General features: G+C 40.6%; 1 protein-coding gene across 5 annotated transcripts in view; it reads right to left on the bottom strand.

Moving 5' to 3' along the window:
- Window positions 1-26,922, bottom strand: part of fcho2 (FCH and mu domain containing endocytic adaptor 2) — a 57,405-nt gene that overhangs the window by 8,794 nt on the left and 21,689 nt on the right. The window contains exons 8-23 of one of the 5 annotated variants that reach the window (XM_014997101.2): window positions 21,428-21,524; window positions 15,937-15,981; window positions 15,780-15,849; window positions 15,653-15,677; window positions 15,334-15,390; window positions 13,667-13,724; window positions 13,396-13,571; window positions 9,595-9,619; window positions 8,314-8,352; window positions 7,252-7,291; window positions 7,018-7,103; window positions 6,219-6,302; window positions 3,741-4,250; window positions 3,255-3,370; window positions 2,160-2,289; window positions 1,892-1,975 (exon numbers count right to left, since the gene is read on the bottom strand). In XM_014997101.2, coding sequence (XP_014852587.2) covers window positions 1,892-1,975; window positions 2,160-2,289; window positions 3,255-3,370; window positions 3,741-4,250; window positions 6,219-6,302; window positions 7,018-7,103; window positions 7,252-7,291; window positions 8,314-8,352; window positions 9,595-9,619; window positions 13,396-13,571; window positions 13,667-13,724; window positions 15,334-15,390; window positions 15,653-15,677; window positions 15,780-15,849; window positions 15,937-15,981; window positions 21,428-21,524 — 1,642 coding nt within the window. The remainder of the gene's footprint in view (window positions 1-1,891; window positions 1,976-2,159; window positions 2,290-3,254; window positions 3,371-3,740; window positions 4,251-6,218; window positions 6,303-7,017; window positions 7,104-7,251; window positions 7,292-8,313; window positions 8,353-9,594; window positions 9,620-13,395; window positions 13,572-13,666; window positions 13,725-15,333; window positions 15,391-15,652; window positions 15,678-15,779; window positions 15,850-15,936; window positions 15,982-21,427; window positions 21,525-26,922) is intronic. The other 4 variants (XM_014997111.2, XM_088010822.1, XM_014997112.2 and 1 more) reach the window with 4 other exon arrangements.

The raw sequence follows: 26,922 nt of genomic DNA, 5'->3' as shown, positions 1-26,922 counted from the left end.
AGCAGCAAAGATAACACACACAGTACTGTAACTAAAAGTCTTGAATGAACACTCGTCCAATGCTTTCTTTGAGTGGTTTTAAGCCAATCTCCAGGTTTTCTAGCTGCATTTCCATTGGCTATCGAATTGCGCAAATTGGAATTGTGAAAGTAAGTTTGCTTACTAGAAAGGCGGCAGTTTCAAAAGTGTTGATTAAAAGTTTTGTGCTACAATTAGGTGTTTTTTTTTCAGCTGCATCAAATTAACATAAACAACAAAATCAGGCAAAATAAACACTTTTTTCACGTCACACGTTTGGCAATGAACAACCGGATGTTACCACTGGTGGAAAAAACAAAGAACACGACAGGAAGTGGCAGGTGGGATAATGGCGCGGCATGTTTTTTTAATGACTTATCGAGTGAATAAACTTGATTTTCATTGCACATTTTATTTAATGGAAAGATAGCGACTGGAAAATTGTGTTTTTCCAACATTAGTGGAATATTGGAAAAGTTTAATTTGCGCACATTTGTAGTGGAAACGCAGCTGTTGACGGTTTTTGCTTGCAGTTCAAACTACGTACTAGATGGTTTTTACAGGATTTTTTTTTGTTTGTTTGTTGGGTCACCTATTAAACACTGACAGGTGTGAGAAAACACAGCACAAAAGCTGTACCTAAAAGCAATATTTCATAAGCAAAACCCAATTTGCTCTCTTACGTTTGGCTGCATAGCCAAAAAATGGAAATGTGCTGCAATCTGACAACAATCTGTTCATCTGCAACCAATAAGGTCCTTCTAACGGAGCTACTAGTGGACTGAGTGGAACAGTAATAATGTATTTCAGAGATATTTGGTATGTTACTTTAATTCTTTATGTTTCTGAATGACGCAACTTTCTAATAGTTGTAAAACAGATAAATCAATTCGATCGATTAATACAATTTTCTGATTTTGAAGATTTAATAATAATAAAAAAAGGCCACCATCTCTTTTGATAATTGCGTTTCAGAGCTTCTATTCATTCAGACTTTAAATTCAGGTTGAACTCACAGACAAGTTGACTGAAATAAAAAACAGTTTTTCAAAATATTTTCTGGAATTCATCACTTATTTTTTGAAAAACAGAAGAAAGAGATGGGGCAAAAATAGATTCAAATCTGAAATCGGATTTGATATGAAAAAAAAAAAAACTGATTCTATTTTTAAACCACATTCATTCACGTAAATTTCTGTAAGACGTTAATGTTTCTAATGAAATTATTAGATAATTGCTGTTGATAGTATCGCAGGTTTTGACCAATCAGATAGCAGAGAATTATTTTGGAACTTTTTGACAAGAAAGCACAGATTTATTAAAGCTTCTGCCATGTTTAGAAAATCCCTCTTATTTATGTTTGTGATGGTTGTACAGGGAAGTCCTTTTCCTCACATGTACACAGTGTCTAATGGTTGCTAAGGAGACTTTGTGACAACAAAACATTTTTCACCACAGCGAGTTGTGACGTACAAATTGTGCTACCAGTGATTTTAAAAGGGGATTTCCCACTGACTTCATGTACTTAAATAAAACACAATATTTTTTCTAAATTTCCCCAGGTGAGATTACACTACTGTAATAAAAATGGATTTAGGATTTTAATACAACTTTACCAGGGGAAATCCCCAATTAATCCTTAAGAAAAATCTCAAAGTCCTTTAGAAAACCCAAAAGTAATTTCTCCTCAGGTCCATTTATGAGAAGCAGCATGCAAAGAGACGAGGGTCGGCTCAAGACTTTTGCACATTTGCATAAGACGCCATCATTGAAATGTACCCAGAGAACAAACACTGTCAGTGAAAACACAGAGGAGGGGGGAGGGAAAAAAATGCATCTTTTGCGGGGATCGTGTTCGAAAAGCCTGACTCACTTTGGTTTAGAAGCACATGAGGAGAAAAGTTGCTGAGGTCAGACCCTGAGCAGGAGAGGGGAGGAGCAAAAATGTGTTCAGATCCTGCAAGAAGAGGAGCGGAGGAGAGAAGAAAAAAAAACAAGGGAGGAAAGCAGTACGGACAACAGCAAGTTACGGAGCAGAACCTTTCTAAAAGGTCGGGGAAGGGGTGAGGGAGAGGAGGGAGAAATAAACGCAGAAGAGGGAGATTTTCTAAAAAGTGAACAGTACGAGGAAACGATCCTACCGACAGTGGGAGTGTTCCCGGCACTGAGCGAGGCGTTCGAGGACAGCGAGGAAGAACTCTCGGCCCGGGCGAGCGGTGCTGTCGGAGGGGGGCTGGTGTTGGATGCTTTGGGTGGGCTGAAAGGCCGGACCTAAAGGAATTTTAAAAAAATTATTGAAATCTTAAAGGAAATAAAAGGAAAGACGTGTTGCTGAACAGCTGATGGCCAACTGCATGTAAATACTTGAAGTGAAGACAACTTCCAGATCATAAAAAAGGTATTAAATTCTCCCTCGACATTTTAGGGAGAGTTAAATGCATTTTTAGTATCAACACTCAAGAAATAAAACCGAAAACGAAAAACGTAGCTTTTTGAGTACCATGTTAGTTGTACGCTTAAACTAAAAGGAAGTTGTTGAAAAATGTTAAGATAAAAGCATAAAAAGGGTTTTATTTCTTTGTCACACCTTCCAAAGTGCAGCAGATAAAAGTAAATCAGAAGCTTGGATCAGATTGAGGTTTAAAGGGCTTCATCATTTTAGAGCGAACCCACAATAAAACACTCGGAACAAGAAGAACTTAAAGATTTACGATCAGAAGAGAAAAAACGGAAAACTCAACAGGTTTTAGTAAGGAGGAAGTTGAGTAATGATGTTCAGGACAACAGGGGAGCAGAACCTTCGACTGTAAAGCACGGGGGAGGAGGTATCATACATTCAGCCCAAAGCAGAGAGAAGAGAAAGTGCTGTAAATCTCAAAAAGCTTTAAAAAAAAATACAAACTAAAGTTTTTTTATTCCGTTGTCCTTACGGTCCCTGATGGACTTAGCGAAAATCTGTTGACAGACAGGATTACCTGGAAGGCAGCCCGGGGATCTCAATAAGCCTTTTCAGCTAGGATTTGACAAATATACCCAAAACAAAATCTGAGCAGAAAACAGGCAGCGACGCTTGCCAAAACGGGCATTAGCCAGTTGGCTCAAACTTGAAAACGTGTCGTTTGTAAAGACACGCCATTGAAGAATCTGGGAAATCTTTTGCCCTATTGGCCATGCCACAAGAGGAGGAGCACGGAAAACTCACGTGGAAATATATAAGCAGTGGAAGGATTACGCACAATTTCATTGATTCCCGTGAGTTTTCCGGTGGGGAGTTTGGGTCTGGAGGAAGGACGCGGTGGTGGGACGAGGGCTCCAGCCGCCAGAGGGGTCGTAGGTCGGTTTGGTACTGGCACTAGACAAAAAAAAAACAAAACACACTTTTAGAGAGGGTTAGAGAGTTAAGAACGTATCGCTAGGTACAAACGTGCGTGTGTGTGTGTTCGGTTGAGTCTCATGCATCACGTCTTGTTCCAACGACACAAAATTTAGTAATAAAATAAAATGGAGAAAACACATTCCAAAATCAGTTTTACCACAAAAAAAAAAAAAATAAAATAAAAAATCTTGCATCTCAGGCAGACGGAACAGAAAAGCATCAGCAAAAACAATCAAAGCAACAAAAAATAAAAGGAAAACCAAAGACGTTACTGTCAATTCTCAGGCAAAATCAACTCCAAACCCTCAGGCACACGGCGAGTCTTGTACAGCAACGTTACTGTTACCATGAAACATTTTGCCTGCTGTGGCTGCTGCTACTGTCCTATCAGAGAAGACGTCAGCGAAACAGATGCTGCTGTCCTCTCTGACCGCCGCAGCTGCTGCTTTGCAGAAAGCATCTGCAGACTCGTCCGACAGGAAGCGGCTCGCCCTGCCGAAGCCGCCAGCCGGAGCCTTCTGGACCTCCGCTACGGAAGAGCCCGAGCCGTGACGGCACGGCGGAGCGGACCTATCCCCGAAAGCAATCCACTGGCTCTGGGACCAGGACACAGAGGAGAAGCCGTCAACGGACTTCGGGGTCTCTAGGGGGCTGGCGGCGGTCGGGCTTTTGATGGGGTCGATTGGCTCGGTGGGCTGGGTGATGGGGGCGCTCTGGGCCCTCACCGGCGCAGGCCTCAGCCCTTGGGAAGTGTTTTCGGGGGAATCCCAGGGAGAGGTGGTGGATGAGGAGAAAGAGGAGACATCTTTGGACTGCTGGCGCTCTGCCACTGGGGTAAAGCGGCTCACAGTGTCGACTGAAGGAAGATATGTGATCGACAGAGGCATTAAAGGTTAAAAAAAAAAAAGCAAAGTAGAGAAAATGAATATATTTGACAGACTTTACACCTGTCAAATAGTGCATTTTAAAAGCATCACAACACAGATACTCTGTTAAAATCCTGAATTCAGAGTTTCAGTGTTACGTGAAACGTAAAGAGTTTGTTATCCATTAATTAGAGGTTTAGGTTAAAAAGTTAATATTAGATGTTACAATGTCAATCAGGTGGATCATAAAGGGGAAAATGTCAAAATCAGTTTTGTGTCTATATTGTGCTCCATCACTATTTTCTGTGAACATAAAATGATACTTTTAATGTTAAGTTTAAATGGGTCGCAGGCCCATTTAATTTTTTCTTCTACAGACTTGAGAATCATCTAAGAAAAGTTAAACAAGAAAAAAGTCAGATTGCCCCACAAGTGGTCATGTATTTATAAGCTGAATTACTCAGACAGCAGGTTTAAGTGATAAGTCAATTGAAGCCATTCCAAGCATTCGGCATCCTGAAGTGAGTGAGTCTTAATCAGCGCAGACAAACTGTATGCTATGTTTACCTGAACACCGATTAGGATATTTCCAGCTCATTGTTGTAACATTTGAGTAACACATTCATTAGTTCCAAAGCAGTGGCACAAATGGGCCATACACTCCTTACTAATAATTTCTTTTGGACATATGTAAAAAAAAAAAAAAAAAACATGGCTTCCAGGACAATTTGAGATCGAAATGTGTATACTACCTTTTCAAATGCAAAGGACGGTGATGTGGTTCTTAAGCAGACTTGCACTCACCCCTCAATTACCTGTTTCGATGCACTAACAGATATTCTTACATGACAGAAAGTCTACTGTGTGGAGAGTCAGGGTGTGGACACTAAAAGACTAAAAGACAAATGAGTACAAGCCCCCGAGCAACAGTTTTGGTTTCTTTTTATTTTGGGTAGAGGTGGATGTGTTGTGTTCAAGTTCACTGTATATGTAAATAAATGTAAAAATTTCAATAAAAAGTTAAATGTAAAAAAAAAAAGACTAAAAGACAGCTTCATATTACTATTATCACGGTAATGCTTTTTTTTAAGTATACTTAGGAAGCTAGAAGGCAAAACTGGCAAGTGTGTTAAAACACAAACTGCTAGAGCTAGCTTGTTAAGCTTACTAACCAAACCTACAAAACGCAGACTGCTAGCTTACTAACCAAACCTACAAAACGCAGACTGCTAGCTTACTAACCAAACCTACAAAACGCAGACTGCTAGCTTGCTAACCAAACCTACAAAACGCAGACTGCTAGCTTACTAACCAAACCTACAAAACGCAGACTGCTAGCTTACTAACCAAACCTACAAAACGCAGACTGCTAGCTTACTAACCAAACCTACAAAACGCAGACTGCTAGCTTACTAACCAAACCTACAAAACGCAGACTGCTAGCTTACTAACCAAACCTACAAAACGCAGACTGCTAGCTTACTAACCAAACCTACAAAACGCAGACTGCTAGCTTGCTAACTGAACCCAGAGCTTACCTATCATCAGCATTACATGCTGCCAGTGTTTCTAAAGGAAAAAAGTCACGATAACATACCTTTACTTCACAAATTCTAATAAATTCAGAGGAATTTTATTGACTGTTATAACCTACCCTATTATTTTCAGTTCCAGTATATGTATGTTTTATTTTTCAAAGGCGCAATGCAATCTCTCTGAACCTGGAGCCACAGGCTTAAGGAAAGACTGTCCAACAGTAAAACGAACATGTTATTTTGTTATTAATAATGTGATAAGGGCAGAATATAATTTTGTCAATGATTTGAAGAAAAGAGCACCTCCGTATTAGAAAAGGGAACCAAAGAAAACCAAACTTTTCTTTGGAAGTGGTTTGTTGATGAATGGCTCACGTTCAGGTTAATAATCCTCCTCAAGTCAGAGAGGCACACACATTTTACCTGCTGCCTCTGGCAGAAAGACCTCAGAGTCATTCATCAGAAAAGATGGAGATGAAGGGATTGGAAAGAAGACAGAAGCGAGGTCTGACGAGAACAGGTGAGAGGGACATGAAAACAAACGTCAACTCAAAAAAAGAAACAATTAAGAAAAAAAATCAATGTACAATATAATCCTACATTGCAACATTAATGTACAAATACACTTAAATTAAAAGAAAAAAAAAAATTCAGTCATCTTACACTTGAGGAGCCCATGTGTGTCCTACGATATTAAAGCTCTCTGTAGACGGAGACACTACTTCTGATCAGGAATCCGAATCGAAGCACTTTTTGATGCTCTTTTGACTTTAAAGCCGAGACCTTTGACAGTAATGAGACTTTGTTTGACAACATATGTGCCTGTGGGCTTCATAGCCCACCCTCTGACCTCAACGAGGTGCCAATTAACCGTGGATTATGCTTAACCTGGGTAACGGGTCACTGCTAATGTCACTCTGTTTAAACGCCGGTGTCGGGCATGTAAAGCATGAGAAACATGTTCAGCAACTTATAAAATCCATACGAAGAGTAGATGTTTATTATTAGAAGACACAGGAACAGTAAAGTAGAGCTCTGCTATGCAAACTGCAGATGGTTGGAGTGTAAAAATGAAAGAAAATGGAAAATGTTATATTTTCTTTTCTTCAGACTTTCTGAGTGATACGGAGGGTGATAGTCGATTAAAGATCATCTTCTGCTGGAAAATAAAACTCTCGAGGCACAGGATGTTTTGAAGTTGTTGTTTTTTTTCGCGACTAACCTGCTGTGGACGACACAGAGGAGGAGGACCCGACTCCTGAAGCAGAGCTCAGCGGATCCAGAGACAGAAGGTCGTTGTTGCTCAGCCTGCCAGAGCCGAGACAAACAGAAACACGACCAAATCACGTCAATGTACGAAGAACTCAACGCTTAGCAAGTCAGAAAGCACCGTGCAAACAATGTCACTCTGGTTCTAAACACAAAATAAAAAGAAATCTCTCATGTTCCGACTCACTCGAATGGCGTTGACCCTCTGGGTTTCGCCAGTTCGTCATCTGCGTGAGGAGACAAGCACAAGCAGAAGTTTTTTAATTTGCGCGTGCGGAGAGGAAGTTAATAACTCTTTATAATTTTATGATTTTTAAAGAAAAAGAAAAAAGAACAATTTCCAATTTGTCTCACCTGGAACCTGAAACATAAACACGAGAGAAAGCCACCACCTACGGCTGAGAGTTAGAGAAACGCTGTACGGGTCAAAGGTCGGAACGCAACCAGTTTCGAAACATCCAGGTGTTTCCAGACCTCCGACTGGTACCGTTTGAAACAAACGACTTCTGGCTCACAAATTAAAACCCTGTAGCACCAAAGTATCGCAAAAGTGTTAATCTGCCGAGTTCTACTGAGGTTTTAATACAGAGGAAGCAGCTTTGAAATGCGGGTTTCGGTTGGATTTGGCAAGTGGAAATCAATGCAAAAAAAGTGGCGTTTGGTTAATCGGAACCGCTTTTCCAGAGCGCTGCAACTTCTCTCAAAGATCCGCTTAGTAGCCTGAACATCAGGAGTCTGCACACGCTCGCCATTTTTAACGTTTGAATCGTTTTTGTTTTTCAGGATGGAACGATAACACGACCGGTAAAGGTTGAGTTTGTTGACGGCCGCACACGAGGCATGTGGAATCTATGCAAATGTAAAAAGAGATTAAAAACTGTTAAAAGCTGTTTGTTGTGTAATCGTTCCACCCTGGAAATGATTATTATTACTACTATTATTATTATATGACGAGTGGATGCATACTTCTGACTGGAACCGTACCCCTAAACGCCAGAGGTAGAAGAGAACCCAAAATTAAAGCCATTCAGGTGAGTAAACTTGTCAAAATAGGACTCTAAAAGTTTGCAGTGAGGGATAAAAAAACCATAAATATCAGTGATGTTAGCGTCTATAAGGGGGGTTGGCTGGCTGCAGAAGCAGTGTGAAAGGCTCCCTTTAGGAGACAGAGATGAGGGTTGATATTTAGGGTGGAGCAGGGAGGGGAGGTGGAGGCGCTGGCCAGTGACTGTAGTTAAAACATACTCACCCTTAGCCTTAGATCTTAAGGTAGATACTCCAGTAAACCCTGAGCGTATGCAGAGTATACATCTTTGAATGCAACCGCCTTGTGCAAATTCATCAATTTTAACCTTTTTGTTTTATTTTTGCCACATTTTTTGAAATTGGAGAAAAATAATAGAAATATAACTTGAGTCTAGGAGCTAAACACACACACACACACACACACACACACACACACACACACACACACACACACACACACACACACACACACACACACACACACACACACACACACACACACACACACACACACACACACACACACACACAAAAACAGTTTTAATAGCTGTAAACCTTATTTAAACACATTAAACACAAAAACTATCAATCACTTTTATTGTTAAATATATAGCCATGTATAACATGTTCTAATATTTATTTTTTTTGCCTGGTTGGCATTCGGGTCAAGCTTTGAACTCGTCACACAGAGCTTTGCAGTGCAGATGTCGAGGATTTAACGGGTCAAACTAAACAATTCTGTTACCTTGTCCTGTGGTGCCATTCCACAGACACGACACCTGGGTTTTTTTTTGTTTTGTTTTTGTATTCTTCTCATATTCTAAATATTTAGGTGCATCTGACGTTACTAATCCTTTTTAATCGTGCGCACACACGGCCTGCGCGTCACTCACGGCAACACGGTCTGGAAAGATTTAGTCGAAACCTGCTGCTCCAAAAGTCCCTCGTCTAGATTAAACAAGGCCCGTCGCAGAACCTTTGGAGATTAGTCATGAGAAACGGGAAACGTTTGAGAGTTCGCATCTGAGCGAAAACAGAAGAAAAAACTACATATATATTTAAATAAAACAATAACTCGAGGTAGTTTGCTATCAGATTGTTCTGCTGCACGGCTCTGTGGTGCAGATGTTTCTTACGCTTTTATTCCCACATTTTTTTAAAAACTGACCAGAAGGTAAAATACCGAAGGCGAAAGATCATTTCTGACTTGTCAAAACATCCAGCTGATTAAACAGTTAGTCTTATTTGTACCGGTGAGGGGAGAGACATCCCTCATGCATGACATTTATATATATATAAAAAAAAAGAAAAAAAAAGGGTGGTTATTTACTTTTTCTTGGAATATGTTGGTGTTGGCTTGATATCTGGAGGTTCTTATTATTCATTTTTGTTCTACAGAAAACTTCTTAACAACCGGAGCCAATGAAAACGCAGCCAGAGCCGTTCCTCTCAGTCCAGAAACACAAAGACATAAAAAGGTTAGAGGGAAAGAAAAACTACTTACTGGACTGGTTCCTGCGCATTTGTCCCTGGAAAAAAACACAACAAAAAAGTAAACATTTATATATATACATTTATATAAGTACAAAACAGGAAGAGTGGCTTGCAAATGTATTCATACCACTTGGATTTAAATTTGAGTCTTTTTGGGGGGGGGTGTTTCGACCATCTTTACACATCCATAGAGGCTGAAATGTTTCCCCAATTTTCTTAAAGAAACTCCTCAATCTCACTCAGAATGGATTAACACCTGTCTGTGCTCACTGTTTACGTCTGGACTTTAACTGGGACGTTCTGACACCAGGACCTCAACCAGTCCGCTGTAGCTGCGTTTGAATGCTTGTGGTCGTCTTCCCATCGCAGTCTGAAGTCTGTAATGAAGTTCACCTGAGTTTACCTCCAGTCGTCCCAAAAAACTGGACAACTGCGTTGCTGTAGCCCCAAAAATATCTTCGTAAAATACACAAGAAGCTTTTGTGGCTATAACAAGACAAAATGTGCCAAAGTTCACGGGGTATGAATACTTTTCCAAACCAGTATGAAACTTAAAATAGACGCATGAGGGAGAAGTGATCGTCTTCAAATTAAGCGAAATTGCCGTCCAATGTTTGCGCAGCACCAATTTTCCGTCGTGCCGCCATCGTTTTAAAGACAGTACTGAATGTTTCCAGAGGTCACCAGGGGTCAAATTGCCCTCCCACACACACACATTAAAAAAGATCAAACAAAACTGATGGAAAATTATTTATTTGTAGCTCGGCTGCTTGACACCAAATTAGCTTGATTTTGTAGACAGTGGGCTGGCTGGTTGACCTCTGATGACCTCTGGAAACATTTACTAAAATCTCTAAAATGATAGTGGTGAATTTCATTTAATTTGAAGAAGAACAGCCAACTCTCAAGTATACGTTAATGGTTGTAGATCGTCTCTCGGGAAACCACTTGTTGATCCTAAAACATCTTTTTATCAAATATCCTTAAAGTATTTATGAAGTCTCAACATGCTATATCAGGGTAAAGCTGCGTGTAGAATACGTCTGAGGTCGTGAAAATGATGCCGTGAATTGTCCCCCAGCGGCAGCGGGAAGTTTCCACTTGAGCGTTAAAGACGGTAAATCACGGGACCGCTCCGGACTCTCACATACCAGACACTCAACCTAGGGTGAAGAATTCGGCAGCTGAAAACAGTGTATTTAAGCCGAGACAACGATCAGTCGGGGACAACGGAGAGCGTGGCCCCGACACTTCACCAACTTCCTTCCCAGAGCCTTTTTTTTGTTGTTTTTCCTCCCTCAGATATAAATCTGCCACGTCCTGCTGCGAAACACAAGATACGCAAGGTACGATCGCGAGGGGGGAGGAGGTCTGACCGAACCGAGAGCAACTTCACTTTCAATAAAAAAGCCATTTCTTAGAAGAAGAAAGGTTAGAGGAGCTTTCAGGGGGCGGAGGGGAGAAAAAGAAACAAAATGGGTTTAAGGAACACAGCAAAACGTTTAACCACCGTCGAGCTGCGAGGCCGGGGCTTAGTCCCACAGGCGCTAAGCGGCAAATGGGTTCAATTACAGCTCTTGCTGGCCACACACACACACACACACACACACACACACACATTTACGCTCGCTCACTCACACGACTTCCATTCCTGTTTCAATAAAGGGAACGGCACGGAGGGAGAAGCAAACGGGAGAAGAAATGAAAAAGACAGAAAAATGAGCAGCGAGAGGAAAAGAAAAAAAAAAACAAAAGAAACAAAACTAAAAAAAAAAATAAAAATTGAGAACAGCGCTCAATAATTCACTCCAGATGAGGCTACGGTGCGCCACCTTGGATGAAAGTTTGAACTTTAATTCAAAATGTCTCTGTGGTTCTGAAACAGGAAGAGCGAGAGAAATAAATGGGAACGGGAAGAAAGGATGGCAAGTGTGACGCGGCGCTCCAAAGAATTGTTTTTTTTTTAACAAATGACCTAAAGTAATGTTGATTTAAAATAAATTAAATTAGAAGGGTTAAAAATATATATACGTTTCTCTACACAGAAACTTACTTTTCACATCAATTTCTCCCGTAAAGGGAAAATATTTGTGGAAACTACACACCCTTGGATGTGTGTGTATGAATCATTCTGCCTTGATTTTTATGAACTCACCTGCTCAGGGACTACAGATGGAAACTAGCTTAAGCTAAATGTTTTTCCAGGCATGTCGTGCCAGATTTAAATAAACAAAGTATCTGCACTGATCGATGACGTGCCTCTCAGATACTAAAAACAACTTGTTTTCATTTTACTAATCATTAAAAAAAAAAAAAAAAAAGAAAATCCCACCGTTTTCGGCATGTGAACACATGAGCTTTTTTTTTTTAATAACTTGTGATATGATTAGAAACGTATGCGCAGATTAATTTTACTCTGTCGGGTTCAAAACTGACTCTCTGTGGAACAACCTGCAGCACATTTCTGTGACCTTGAAACAAAAAATACAAATAAAAGGAAAGAAAGAAAAGACGAAAGAAAATTGGAACAATTTTCTCCTGATTTACTCTCTGGGTCAAATATTGGTTTATAAATGCTTCAACTTCCAGCATCTGTTGAAACATCATTTTGACCATTTACTATTTTCATTACTTTCCTTTTTTGTTTTTTTTTTACTTTGCACATTCATTACTATAGTGGTCGGTCGTTCTACCAGAAGAATTATTTCAGGCTCATTAAATTCTGGAAAAATCGGAATTCCCACCAGTTTTGGTCTTTAAACGCATCAAGCGACTCTGATCCACTTTAAGTTTAATAAAAATTTAATGAATGTTTGGAGCACAGACTTTGATGCACAGTTTCCTAGATTTTTTTTTTTTTACTGCCAAATAACATGCAGTATTTATTTATTTTTTGTGTGTAAAAGTTACAACCCTTTGAGAAAAAAAAAGAAAAAAAAATCATAAGCTCAAGCCTCCAAAAAAAAAAAAAAACTTGGGATGGTCTCGGCATCTCTAGGAGAAATTAAAGAACTGATCCCCGTTAAGTTTTCGCAAAACCGCAGCAGAGTCCTGTCGCAAGCAAGTGGGTGTAGACAGAAAGCAAACAAAGAGACGCTGAAGAAACTTCAAACGGCGAGGAGGGAAAGAGGCTGAAGAGCAGATGAAGATGCCATAACTTTCATTTAAGCGATCAGTCGGTGAGCACCGCTAGTAAAACACACCAGGGCTCCTTCACAAGACTTGCCCGCTCTAACACAACAACAACAACAACAACACACACACATATGCAGGCAAACAAACACAGAGGATGCGGTGTTTGCACACAAAGCGGTAGTGGCTTTAAACTTTAACGACTGCAGCTACTTTCGTTAGAGAGTCATTCACAGGCCAAGTGAAGGGAGAGAGGACGAGGAGCCGGACGAGGGGGTCTGCCGCGGCCGTGAAAGCAGATCCGAGTGAAGCTCTGCGAGCGTGAGGTCGGAGGGGCGACGACATCAGCAGTGAAACGGAACCCGAGTCCGCAGGAGCAAAAGAAAATAACAACAAAGCCGATTCACGCTAAACCAGAGTCAAAGTAAAAACAAAACATGGACCAAGAGTTTACAGGAGATTTAGTGGAAGATGTTGGCTGAATTATATATGGCATATAATCTACACAAAATGCATTAGACAAACTGAGCGCTTCGGTCTGTTCCCGTGCTCTGGATCTGATTTTAGGTGTTCCCCTGTTGCCCTCTAGTGTCACACAGGCAGAGTGAACTTCTGCTGCAGCAGCGGGATCAACAGGTCGGTGTGCAGACGGCACGCTCACGCGAAATGTTACCCCTACCGAGGTGGAGGGCGACAGGATGATGTTTCCGATGGAGGCTTTGAGCTCGTCGATGTTGGCCCGGTTCTGATGCGTGCCGTTGTTGGGCTGGACGGGCTTGATCTGCACGTGGAACTTCCTGGGCTCGTCCTCGTCCTCCGAGTCGCTGGACGAGTAGAAGGAGTTGTCTTTGGGATGTGAGGAGAAGAGTTAAAGAAAATGGGAAAAGAAAAAAAAAAAAAAAAAAACGCCAAACAAGCACGACAGAAGGAAGTGTGAAAGTAAAGGATATCGTTTTCGTTCACTTCTGGTCTGATGCAGAATCCTTCGGCGTCAACTTGAGGCACATTCTATAAAAAGAAAAATTAATTAATAAAAAATAAGAACCAAAGGCTTTAAATAAATAAAAAAAAAACTTTTATATAATCAAATAATAAGTGTTGAATGTCTGGAGAGATCATAATGCACTGGATAAATAATCAGAAAATGTATTTAGGTTTTTTGCTAAATGCTTTAAAGCAAATATTCTTATTTGAGAAACTTTGTATTTATGCACTAAACAAAGAACCAACAAACTCTTCCAAAGTGAGGACTTTTTAAATATCCCAGAAATTTCTAATCCAAATGAAGAGGGGGAAAAAAATATAAAAAAATAATATTATATATATATATATATATATATATATATATATATATATATATATATATATATATATATATATATATATATATATATATATATATATATATATATATATATACATACATATTTGAGCTGTTCTGATGTCCTAAAACTTTAAACATTTGGCTTAAAACTCTGCACTCAAAAACGTAGCTTGAAAGTTGAAAGCAAAAACTAATTTCTTCTCTTCTGCTAGAGCAAAATTTTAACAAACTTTTGAAAACTATTTTTAAGCATTTTTGACAATTTGATTTCATAGCAGCGTAACGTCCAGATAATAATTATTGAGGATAATTATTTAGAAACTTTAGCTAAACAAGAAAGTTTCTAAATAATTATTATTCTGTACAAAACTTTATTTCTGTACACTGATGCGTCCTGAAAGGTCTGGAATATTCTTGTGACAAACTAAAGTAGAAAAGTTGGACCATGTCTATAAAACTGTTGCATTTTAGACAGACTTTTCAGTCAAGTAAAGGGTTAAACATATAGCCCCAAGTTCTTTATAATTAAATATGTTGCTCAATATTTTAAAATATAAACTATTAAATTTTTTCTCTAATTAGTCCCTACAAATAAAAATGTCAAAATCTTTCAAAACTATATTAAAATTGTAACTTTATATACTGTTGCCAGAATAATGTCAGAAATAAAAAAAGTGATGCTCGCTGAAAACTCTAGAAAATTCTTGAAGATGGAATAGTTTGAATTATTTACACAATGTCTTCAATTCCAAATTTTACCTAATATTTTTATTAAAATTATTATTCACTTTTTCTAAATCAGAATTTTGAGCAATATGCTTTTCCTCTTCAAAGTCTCCAAACGAGGAATCATTTTTAAGCATTCGATCGTGATTTCTTCAAAACTGTTAAGATAATATGAAACCTTAACTTTCTTTAAACAACCTACAATTGCAAATAAGGAAATAAAAATGTATACACATAAAAAACATTGAATGAAGTAATACAGAGGAGTATTTATGTGACAATTTAAAACTTCTGAAGGAGTAGTTCTGGATTCGTCTACAGACAGAATAACTGAAGCAACAAAAAATAAAAAATAAAAAATAAGCATCAAAATCTCAAGAATAGAATTTTAATCACTTCCATATTAGGTACCTCTAAATGGCGTCTAAATACTTCATGTTTTACATTCGCAGGGATATGATTTTGTTGTCATTTTCTATTTTTGGAAATGTACTTGAAAATGTCATCGGCGTATAGATTTACGCTGCGTAACGGAGACGGCAGGTGTGGGGTCATTAGCTTGCTTACAGCGTTCTGGATGTCTATGGAGCCATAATATCCTGGGGGAGCACCGTTGGCAGTGTTCTGCGTGCACAAACAGAGAGAAATGGATGAATGAATGAGCAAATATACAAAACAAACAGGAGGGAAGCGACGGAGGAGGGAGGGGCAGAGAGGCTGGGAAGTGCGGAGTAACACATGGCAGGAGGAAAAGAACAATGGTCTGCTCCGCCTCCTGCAGCCTGACATCAAAATAACCGACCGCGCCGACATGAAACAGATCCAAGGGAAACTCAAGAAGAGCAAGCATGCAGCTAATGTCTGTTTTAATAAACTTTATACTCACAGCAGGGTCGACTTCTGTCGATTCACTGAAAGACAAAAACACGGCAAAGTTGAAGTAAAAAAAAAGACAAAAAGAGAGAAGGAATAAAACCGGTCAAACTGTGCTGGGAACTGAAGCCCAAACTCACGTCGAGTCCGTGTCCTTGTCTTTCCTGCGGCCGGGAATGCCAAACGTTTTCCTCTTTCTGGGTTTGGCACCTCAACAGCAAAACAAAAACCTCACGTCTGAAACCGTTTTCAATTAACTTGCTACATTTCACGTTAAACGTTCAGGTGGAGCTCTACCTTCTGTTGCGATGGCCGTGTTGCATTCCTCAAATTCGATGGGTCCTAATGAGACAAAAAACAAAATGATTTAGGTTCATTTGGCACAGGAAGGGTCAATGGCCCACAACTGTGGCTGCTATGAATGTGCATCACGCAATGATCTCACAAACACACACGCACACACACACAGCGCAGACACACAACATGGAGCCTGGCGTGCCATGCAGGATGTGTACACAAACAGAGCCGGGCTGATCCCACAGGGCAGACAGGGTCAATAGTAAGAGTCAACTGTGCGTCTGGTGGCCCTCGCAGAGACGTGACAGTGCCTCCGGTTGACACGAAGCACGACACAACTCCATATAGTCTTCCTCGGAGAGATACACACAGCCTCCCTCCCTCCCTCGCCCACCCAGCCACCCGCCGCCGCCGCCACCTAGAAGTCCACGCAATTAGAAATGAATCTGAAATGCAGGAAGCGGCTTCGGCATTCGCAGCAGACAGACGCTAAGCGGGGAACTAAATGTACCCTGCGCTGGGACATGCAAGCTTAATACTATTACAACGAGACAAAAAACAAACAAACCAAAAACAAAATACAGGCACAAGATTACATGTAGACAAAGTGTTTAAAGCTGCATGGATAAATCAGCTACTGTGGCTTATGGAAAGCCCTTTTTCACCTTAAGCTGCGCCCTGCGCAGAACCCAAAGTCTAAATAAATAACTATGTGCTGCTTTGCAGAACAAGTTGCACTTACAATGGATGAGATACACTCCATTGACATTTAAATGAAACTGAATTCACCGGATTTTATTTAGGGGTATCAGAGTAAAGAGGGCTGAATACAAATACATGGAAAACTTTTGATAGGCAAATTTGATTTGTTCACTGAAGCCAAAGCTATCAGTGGCTGCAAAAGACTTGGAGACTGGGACGGATGTTCATCTTCCAGCAAAACAACAATCTCAGAAATACAGCCAGGTCTAACATGGAACAGTCTAACTTACAACTTGATATTCTAGAATGGCCTAGTCAAAGTCCTAAACCTAAAACTAATTGAAAACTGGAGACAAAACTTGTAAATGGACGTTTATAGACTCTCTCCATTCAACCTGACTAAAGTTGCACTGTTTTGCCAACAAAGTGGGTAAAAGGTTTGAATCTAAATCTGAAAAACCTGAAAACTGCAAGTCAAATTTAAAACTTTGTTAGATCTTAGCAATGCCACCTTGAATGAAATACAAGACCAACCAAATCTGTAAATATGGTTGGGGGATCCTGTTGTATTACCATCAAGCATTAGAAAACCTGTGGGCCTGTTTGGCTCTTAGCAACAGCTTTGTGCTCTCTAAACCGCCATAGAGCCAAACTTACGTTTTTAGTTTATACAGAATGCACCTAAGCTAATATAGGTTGGAAGGCAGATAGTGGCAAAACTGAATGACGCCCAGCCAACTGGCAATAAATTTGTACTTACACATGCTAAAAACAGCTAGCATTACAGGTAATTAGCTGATAATATGGCTAGCTAGCTTTTTTCTAGCTAGCTAGGCAACTAGCAAAGGGTGTTTCATCTGCTACTAACTAGTAATGTAGCTGCTAATATACCATCAGCTAGTTAGTGCTAGCCCCAACAACCTGGAGTCATAAAACACAATGAAGACGTCTGGGTGTGGCTCAGATATTTCCTGACAGAAAAGTCCAAAACATACAAAAAAAAAAAAACTACATACATGAATATGCTAGATTAAATAGTCCTGCTACGACAAAACACAAGTCCTGTATGTCCTGAATATAAGACATCTTAATACATGAATTTAAGACTTATGAAGGATGTGCAGAGACCTCGTCACAGGAGGGATGAAAACTTTTTGCACATTTCATTTTTTAAATTTTTTTATTTGTAAGAAACAGAAAACTATTTGAAAAAAAAAAAAAAACACAACACGGTGTATCATTTGCCTTTCCGTTCACTATTACACAGACCTTTGTGTTTTTCAAAACACAATATAAAATCCCAATAAAATACACTAGTTTGTTCTCGTAATATGAGAAAAAACGTAAACAGTTTCTAGGAGTATGACTGTATGAATGCTTTAGTACTGTATAACCAGCAGCACGCGGACATGTCTTAAAATCTCTTCTAGCTAATAGCTATGATGTCGCACAACCAGCCATGGATTTATTTTTGCAAAACAAACAAAAAAAAAAACACTCTTTTGCTTACATGGATACATCAATCAGCTGGTGAGAAAACTGCCAAAAACAACTCGGTTCACACTTGACTTATTGCTCATCAATAATGCACGTTCGCCCCCGAGGTGCTGCCCCTCCATCGTCACGCTTCATCTGTCACTCCAGACAGATTTACCGAGGCTTTTCAAAGGGCTCAGGCTCACAGAGGCTCACAGTTTTCACAAACAGGAAAAACTGGAGGCAGGAGGACAGGCGATGCGGATACGCGACAATCGGGCAAAATCCAGAGGACGGTTCGTCTGCGACCGAGCCAGACAGACACAAATACGCTGCACGCTTTACAACTCCTGAGAGGAGAAACAGCATGATGAGCAGGAGGGGGTGACACAGGGAGAGGGAGAAAGAGAGAGAGAGAGAGACGGAGAGAAGAAGAAAGAGAGGAAGACGGGGCAGGACCCCTCTGGCGGTTTTTCTGATACACTAACATGCCTTGACCTGAAAACAACAAAGCTAATGATATTTTAACTCAAAACGTACACGGCGGCAGAGGGCCCATGTGCCCTCCCCGGAGGACGCCGGTAGCGAGCGGGATTGACGCATTGTCTGGCGCGCGCGGGGCTGAGTGAAGCGCAGGGAGGCAGCGAGTCACGAGAGGCCCACATCACGCCAAGTGAAGTGGATAAAGTACACCAATGACCGATCTACGCTGCCGTGCAATGTCAGGCCCACTTCAGCCCCGGCAAAATGCACGGTGGCGGCGGCGGGGTACCGACCGCCACAACGGTTTGAAGAATCATTCAACAACTTTGCTGTAATTATCCAGAAAAATAAGGTTGTTTCTTTAACTTTTATGAGGCCTTTTGGCGTTAGTGGGTTTAGAGAGAACGACTGGAGAATCTATTTAAATATTCTGATCTGGTAGCTGGGAATCCTGCTGGAACATGAACGTCCGCCCCAGAAAGTCGGAACTAGCTCTGCGCAGCGTCTGTATCTTATTATTTTTGGATGTTTTTAAATATCTTCCCGTTGCTCTCTCGTGCCATTGTTACTTGAAAATAGTCTCACAACAACAGTATTATCGATAATTGCAATAATTACTAAGACAATTTTCTTTGACTACCAAATTTATTTTCATGACAGACCCAATGCCCACAGCATAATGCCACTACCACCGCGTTTTCCACTGTGGGGATGTGATGTCATCAGCAATCTGAAGCATTCAACAGCCGTGTTTTGGATGTCAGACTAAAAACAGTTAACCTTGATCTCATCTGACCAGACTTTCTTCCACGTACCATCATAGAATGACGCTGCCACCGCCATCTTTGTCCACGCAGAAGACAAAAAGTATAAAAAACAACAACAATGTTCGTTTTGGCAATTTTTTATGAACGGCCAGACTCTTGGTTTTCCCTTCCGCCTGAAATGTGGATCAGATTATGCACCCAAAATCACTCTTTGGCTATAAAAAGGATAAAAAAAAAGGAATGTTTTTTGGTTGTCTCTTCAACGTATGACATCGCGTGTCTTCACAAAGATACCAAACGGGATACCAGAGGTGCGAGAATGACTGGAAAATAGAAGTCAGAACTGGGTGGAGAAGCGACTCCTTTTTCCATCCGACTATATTTACGCACACACGCACGCGCTGCAAGCGAAGTCCAAACAGCCACACGTGGATATTACCCAAACCTGGACAGACATTAGGAACTGTTTAAGCTTCTCCAAACAGACAGGCAACAGTGTTTATACAGGGGAAGATGGCTCCTTTTCTTGCTGCTCTGCGAGGGCGGCAGGCAAGTCACGCATGAGTGGAAGATGGTTTTTTTAAATTGCATATGCTTCACATGGCACAGGGAGCAGGAGAGAAGGGCGGGGCGGGGACGAGTTTGCGTGTCTGGCCCACTGCCAGTTGACAGCTCAGCTGGATATCGTTGAACAGTCCGACCCCCTAAAGTACCCCCCTCCACTCCGCCTCGCAGCGTGTCACTTTAGGATTGTTTCCGCAATAGAAAGTTTATTCAACCCCTCTTTCTCTCTCTCTCTCTCTTTCTTTCTTTGAAAAGGCCCCGGACCGGCCATCCGTTCAGCTATTTCATCATCGGACAGGGTGGTTTATTTCTCCTGACAGGACCGGAGCTGCTGTGCAATCCCTAATGAACAGCTTGATATGGGGAGGAATTTTCAGACCGATTTTTTCAACCTCAATTAAATCCGCTGTCCAAACAAATGAGGGCCCCGCCGCTTGTTGGACCAAGTGTTTGGACACGAGGGTCACCGTTTGTGTACACACAACCACGGCAGAGGTGAGGCCTCTGTGCTTGTGACCTGACGTAACAGGAGCGCGAGGAAGAGGGACTGGTGAGGTTATGCCCAGAACGGGGCACCAGTTCAGAGACGCCAAACGGCAAAGAATAGGCCTCAGTAGAGGTGAAATAGTTCACGGTTACCGAGTGGATTCAGTCGGATTTCTGTGTGTGTGTGAGACGGAGTGGGAAGTGACTGTGCAATGCCAAAGAAAACTGACAAGTATTCCCTTGATTATTGTGGCACGGCAAAGTTTACACAAGAGTCATTGTCGAGCTCTGACCTCCCAGAAAAGTTGGTTATGCCTGCTTAATCTGCGAGCGTGTCACATGCTTACTGGAATGCCGAGCCGGCCTTCCTTTACAGCAGATTACTATGATTGCCTCTGATGGCCTGCTCTAACGTCTAATTGCCCCTCTCCATGCTACCCCTCCCATCAGGGAAAAGATCAGCCCTGCTCAGAACCGTATCGACACTCCAGGGTTTCCACAGGTTCCACCAACTCAAATTCAAGACTTTTTGTTGAGACGATTAGTGAATGAAATCGGAAACGTGCGCCACGACGGAAATGTACAAAACAAACCAAAAAAAAAAAAGAGCCAACCAAGAATACATTTGCACTTAACTCAACGATGGATGCCAAGAAGCTAACCAGATACCTAGCAAAAGTATATTAGCAGCTAGTTAGCGATAGCCTCAACACGCACGAAGTCGAAAAAAGGAAGTGAAGATGTTTCCGTGCAACTCAAAAATTGTGCCTGACAGAAAAATCCTGCAAGAAAAAATACAAGCAAAAAACATAGACTATCCAAAATTAAATTATCCTGTCACAACAACGTTTAAGACCTGTCAATAATGTGTTTAAGGCCAACTTACATTTTTTTAAATTAATTTAAGACATTTTAAGGCCTTAATCTTAATTTTAGATACATGAATTTAAGACTTTTTAAGGATATGTGGTCATCCTGCTTTCAGTGTCTTGACAAACAGCGTCCTGCCTTACCTGGCCTCTCCTTGCCTGTTCCTTTGCTCTCAGACAGTTTTTGTATTAAACTCTCCTCCGAAGTGTTCTCGATGTTCCTCACAAATTCATTGTGCACCTAACAGAGAGAGGAAAGGACAAGCATGAGATGGGAAACTGGTCCAGAAAGGACATTATGTGACTCTGAGAACCTCAACGATGGCAAAAAAAAAAAAAAACAACAGTCAAGTCAAGTTTATTTGCACAGGACATTTCAGCAACAAGGAGGTTCAAAGTGCTCTACACCAAAAAGACACAGTACAGCAGAGGTTCCCAAACTGTGGGGCGCGCCACCTAGGGGGCCACGGGAAGCTCTCTGGATGAAAAAAAAACAAAAAAACATGAACGCTGTATGCGCTGGGTTTTTACCTTAGAATGGCCAACTCTCTGTTATTCCTATGTCAATTTGATACAGTAGAGGCTTCCACACTTCCCATATTTGTGTCCTCTGTCACTTTTATCAGCAGTTAAAACTGTTTAATCCGTTGTTAACATGTGGTAACCTGTTTTTCTGAGCCGCCTTTAAACGCAACATGAGCGCTACAACGCTCGCGCTGGGTTTCCACCTGTGAAGGAGACCTGCTGCTGCTGTGCGGAGCTACGTAGGTTTGTGTTAGAATCACGGCAGCAAACCAGCAAAACGCAAAGAACTTTTCACAGTTTTTCCCTCCAAACTAACCGACTGAGTTGAGTAAAGTTGCTGGATGCAGGTAAAGTTAGCTAAAAGATGACTAGCTAATATCAATACAGCAGCTTAAGTTTAACAAGTAGCCTGTAGGCTACCGATGTTGTTGTCTATGTCCAGCTACGTACATTAATTTTTTCCCCAAAAAAGTTATAGAAAGGGAATATCTAAGAATCCCCCCCCCCCCCACACACACACACACGTCGTTCAATCAGACAGCTATTTTTAATCCATAGGGGGGGCCCAGAAAATGTTTGGAAACCACTGCAGAACAGCGACCATTTAAAACCAGAAACAAACATTATATTTTGCCAATATGATAAAGCAAATATAGATCAAATATATTAATCAAGGTTAGTTATTTTATACCAAGATCCAAAATAAACAGGTAAGTTTTTAGCCTCGATTTAAGGGAACAGCATCTTCACAGTTTTCTGGAAGTTTCTTCCAGATTGGTGGAGGATAGAAACTGAGCGCTGCTTCTCCATGTTTGGTTCTGGTGCTGGTGATGCAGAGTCGACTAGAACCAGAAGATCCGAGAGGTCGGGAAGGTTGATACTTTAATGCACTTTATTTTAAGCTACTAAAACAAGCCGCCTGACACGGGGCGAGTTGCACCGACCATGCCTCCCTTCAGCAGAGAGGTTTGTTTCCAGTTGGACCACCGATGATTTAGATGTATTTTCTTTTCAGTCTGCAGTAAGGGAATGCCGTTTTGAGTCTTCATTAAATAACATCTAGCAGCAAGAGGTCACTCAGAGGTCCTTTGTCCTAAACATTTCAGTTTAATTCAGCGTGAGAATTTAGCATTTTTCAGATTATTATCTCGTTAGCTAAATATGCTAATACACAGTGGATTAAGTGTGTAGGTGCACAACTGTTTGCGTGACTCTAATGAAATCAGGATGTGCCAAAATAGAAAAGGCAGGGTACAAAACAGGGTTATTATTCCTATTTTTTTTCCAATAAAACTGGTAATATTTCTGTGATGCTAACAGAGTTTGGCAACAGCAGTCAGAAAAACCTGCGGAGATTTTTTTTTAGCTCTAATGAAAGTTCAAATCTAAAGAGAAAAATGTGTATTATGAAACTGAAACTGAAAAGATGAAACTCGTCTAGAGACTTTTCTTATTGATTGCGTTGCATTACAACTGCATTCACTGGATCAATGCATTGAATATAAACTATACTTATGAAGAACCGTTTATAACAAACAGTTCCTCATCAGTTTTAGTGATCCTCTCACAGTTTTACCAAACGCACACTTGATGCTGCTCCAACTTTCAATATTTGCAACACTTTAAGCTGATGCTTCTTTAGCAAGCGCAGCCCTACTGACTCTTACAGTTAGACCAGGGTGTCGGAGGATGTCTTTGTTACTGCCATGGTTACCCTCTGGGCAGGATCACACAAAGGTTAGCGCTTGTTTGCACGTGCACCTTTTGGGTTTGGTGAAGGGGGAAGTGCGAGCGACGCATAGGCATGAAGATAAAAACGAGGGGCTGACTGTCGCATCTCCACAAACTATTTAGATGTGCGTGATACTCCCGAGTGCTACAGCGAGTGACTCCACCATCAAAGCAAGACGGATTCACACGTGTGTGTGTGTGTGTGTGTGTCTATATATATGTGTCTGCCCCAGCCTCCCCCTCCCCTTCTGGGCCCCCAGTGGTGAGGTAGAGTGCATTAGCCATCTATGCCCTGCCTAGCAGCAGAGGATGAGGAGGGCGAGGGTGTTGGTGGTAAGAAGGCTGCCGTGGCGAGGAAGCGCACACGCAATCCGTCAGGTGCTGCTGGCGTGATGGTGGTCGCTAATGTCATCAAGGTGTCTTGCCCTGCTCATCTCATATAGACACACACACACACACACACACACACACACGCGCTCATATGTCAACACAAACAAACAAAGAAAAAAAGGGTCCTCGTCTCTCCACTGAGACTTTTGCCCACATGCTACAAAACATGCGTCTGCCCCGAAGGCGCCCTCGCTCACACACAAACGCTCACTTACAAAAACAAACTCAGCACGCACAGTGACAGACGCACCTGCCTCTCCACGCAGCGAGCCGGCTTAACACTCTCGCTGCCTGTCTACGCAGCGCGCTTCTCACCACTTTTAAAAAGATGCAGTTCTTTCTCTTTCTTCTCACTCATCTGTCTGTCACTGGTCGCTCAGAGCCGATGCTCTCTGCAGCCTCTTTAAAGATAGCTGATAAGATGCCATGGTTGCTTTGGCTAGGTTAAACAACGGCAATCACTTGTCGATGACAGCTTAGCGACGCAAAGTAGCTTAGCGTTAAAGCCGACTAATGGAGGATATTTGAGTAAACAAGCAAAAACAACAGACTGAGCCTTTTCCCTTTTAGTGGGGAGTCGGTCACCTTTTCCTCACTAAAGGTAGACCGAGCCAGGAGCTTTTTATGTCACACTAGAAACTGCTACATGGTTTAAAAACTCGGAATTGAAAGGAAAAAGCAACTGCATGATGCTGCCACTACCGGTTCTGTGTTTTTGTTGGTTGAAAAGCAAAATAGCAGCCAAACGCTGCTGATAGGTAGGACAAACATCAGCAAAATCCTTGGAAAAGTGAGCATTTTATGGTCAGTTAACAGCAAAAATAAAATTTTATGAAGTATTTTTGGTCCAATTTCCATTGCAAATATCTTAGTACACTTGAAATAAAGACAAAACTAACTTTTGAGTAGCTTTTTTTTTAGCAAGATATAAGAGCTTCTTCTTTAAGCAAACAATTCTTTAAAACTGATTTAAGTACTAGTTCCACTGGCAAATTATTTCACTTATAACAAGACCTTTTTCCCATGTTATAAGTGGAACAAGTACCTTTTTTTTTTTTAAATCAATTTTAAGGGATTTTTAAAAAACTTAAAATAAGCTCCTGTATCTTGCTAAAAAGTTACTTGTAAGTTAGTTCTGCCTTATTTTAAGTGTACTAATATTTGAACAAGAAACTAGATCAAAAACACTTTGAAAGAGGGGGAAAAAAAACTAATATCTTCTAACACCGTTGCCGGTGTTCACAGCAGAGCAGCGAACGTCTCAGCAGGTTTAGCATAAAGCGACGTTGTGGAGAGTTCAGAGCAGAAACCTGCAAGCTTTACAGTCCAAAGAGCCCTTTCTGTCCTTCGGCTCTTTCACAGCCGCAAATGTTTTGAAAGGAGAAAACGCATAATTGTTGATGAATATCTACTGTTGCAAATTTGTTGCAATTATTAAAAGAACCACAATTTTACTTTTATTTTAAGAAAATAAGAAAGAAAAGAATGATTTTTTTAAAATTATATTGGGTGTGGAAAATGATGCAATGTTTCCAACCTGCAAAGTTAGATCTACAAAAACATTGCAGGTATTTTATTGCATTGCATGCTGTTGATATTCAATATATTTATTCCATGAAAAAAAAATAAAATAAAATAAAATATATATATATATAATTTATTTTTTAATATTAGTTGGTTCTTTATCAGTTTTAGCCAAAGTTATTAAGTGTAAGGTTTAAAGAGTCGCTTGAGGCTCCAGAGTTGCAGGTTGCAGATCCCTGGTTCAGAGGAATGGTAAAAAAAATATATAAACTAACATCTACAACTCTTCAGGTCTACAACAGCATGTCAAATGATACAAGAAATGTATCATTTATAGAAAATGCTAACCAAAACAAGTATCCATTGTTTTGGTTTGCATAGGAAAATGTCTAATTTCTCAAAAACACAGCTTACGCTACTAAAAATCTCTCCAAATAAGCCACAAACCTTGTAAAGCAAAGCTCTTATAACAAATGACACCAAGAGCTGTTTGACCATCAAAAAGCTTCATAATTGGTGAAACCAAACAAAGCATGTCTGCACAAACTCTTCATTATCAACTATGAAGCATGGAGGTGGAGGAGTGATCATCAGGGCCAATCTGCTCTGGCCCAGATTGGAGTATTTGTGATGTCCATGATGCAAAACAAAGGAGCCAATCTGCAATTGCTGAACAAGAAAAGAGTCCAGTGGAGGCAAAGGCCTCGACTGCGTTGGAGGTTTAAAATAGCAGGAACAAATCTCAAGCCTGAAAACTGAAGAGAACTGAAGTAATTTTCCTGACGAGGAATTTAAAACTTATCCACACTGATGCTAAAAGTTCTACCTGCTGCAGGATCGTGAGGCAAAATGAGCTTCTTCTGTGTTTATGATGATTTTTATGGGAAAACTTTTCCCCAAAATGTACAGCAGCATCATGAAGACAAGGTAAATGTCTATTTCCAATGTTAAAATTTCATTTCTACGTTAAAGATAAAAGAGATTTTAAATGTGACATCCCTAAGATACACTCAGAGATATAAATGAGTTGAATAAGAGTCAATTAAAAAAGAAAAAGTCGACATCAAACGTGTTTCCAAAACTGATCTTTTTTTGCACTCCCACAAACTCGATGATTTCACCACAACGATGCAAACTGTTCCTGTAGGAGACATCCTTCACCCAATAAGATTGACACTTAAAAGTTTTATTTGAAAAACATGCAAAATGTAAGAGCAGGCACATTTTTTTGGTAAGAGGTAAAAAGAATAAACACATTAAAGTATCGAGGTGGTCATCTGTTGTTTTAGTTGGGTTTTCTGGAAATTGTCCAGTTAAAATATACAGAACAATTTAGGATTAGATATCCAGACACACCCGTGAAAAAAATAATCACTGGAAGGGTTTTACTTAGTCAAATCAGAAGAAAATATGCAATTTCATTAGAATTTCTTGGACAGAAATCAGAAAAAACGTAGAAACTTTTATAG

The sequence above is a fragment of the Poecilia mexicana genome, unplaced genomic scaffold, assembly GCF_051168715.1.
Source record: "Poecilia mexicana isolate PSO_F unplaced genomic scaffold, ASM5116871v1 scaffold_12, whole genome shotgun sequence".
NCBI lineage: Eukaryota > Metazoa > Chordata > Actinopteri > Cyprinodontiformes > Poeciliidae > Poecilia > Poecilia mexicana.
The sequence above is the reverse complement of the archived record's forward strand: the minus strand, read 5'-3'. Positions and strand labels throughout refer to the sequence as shown.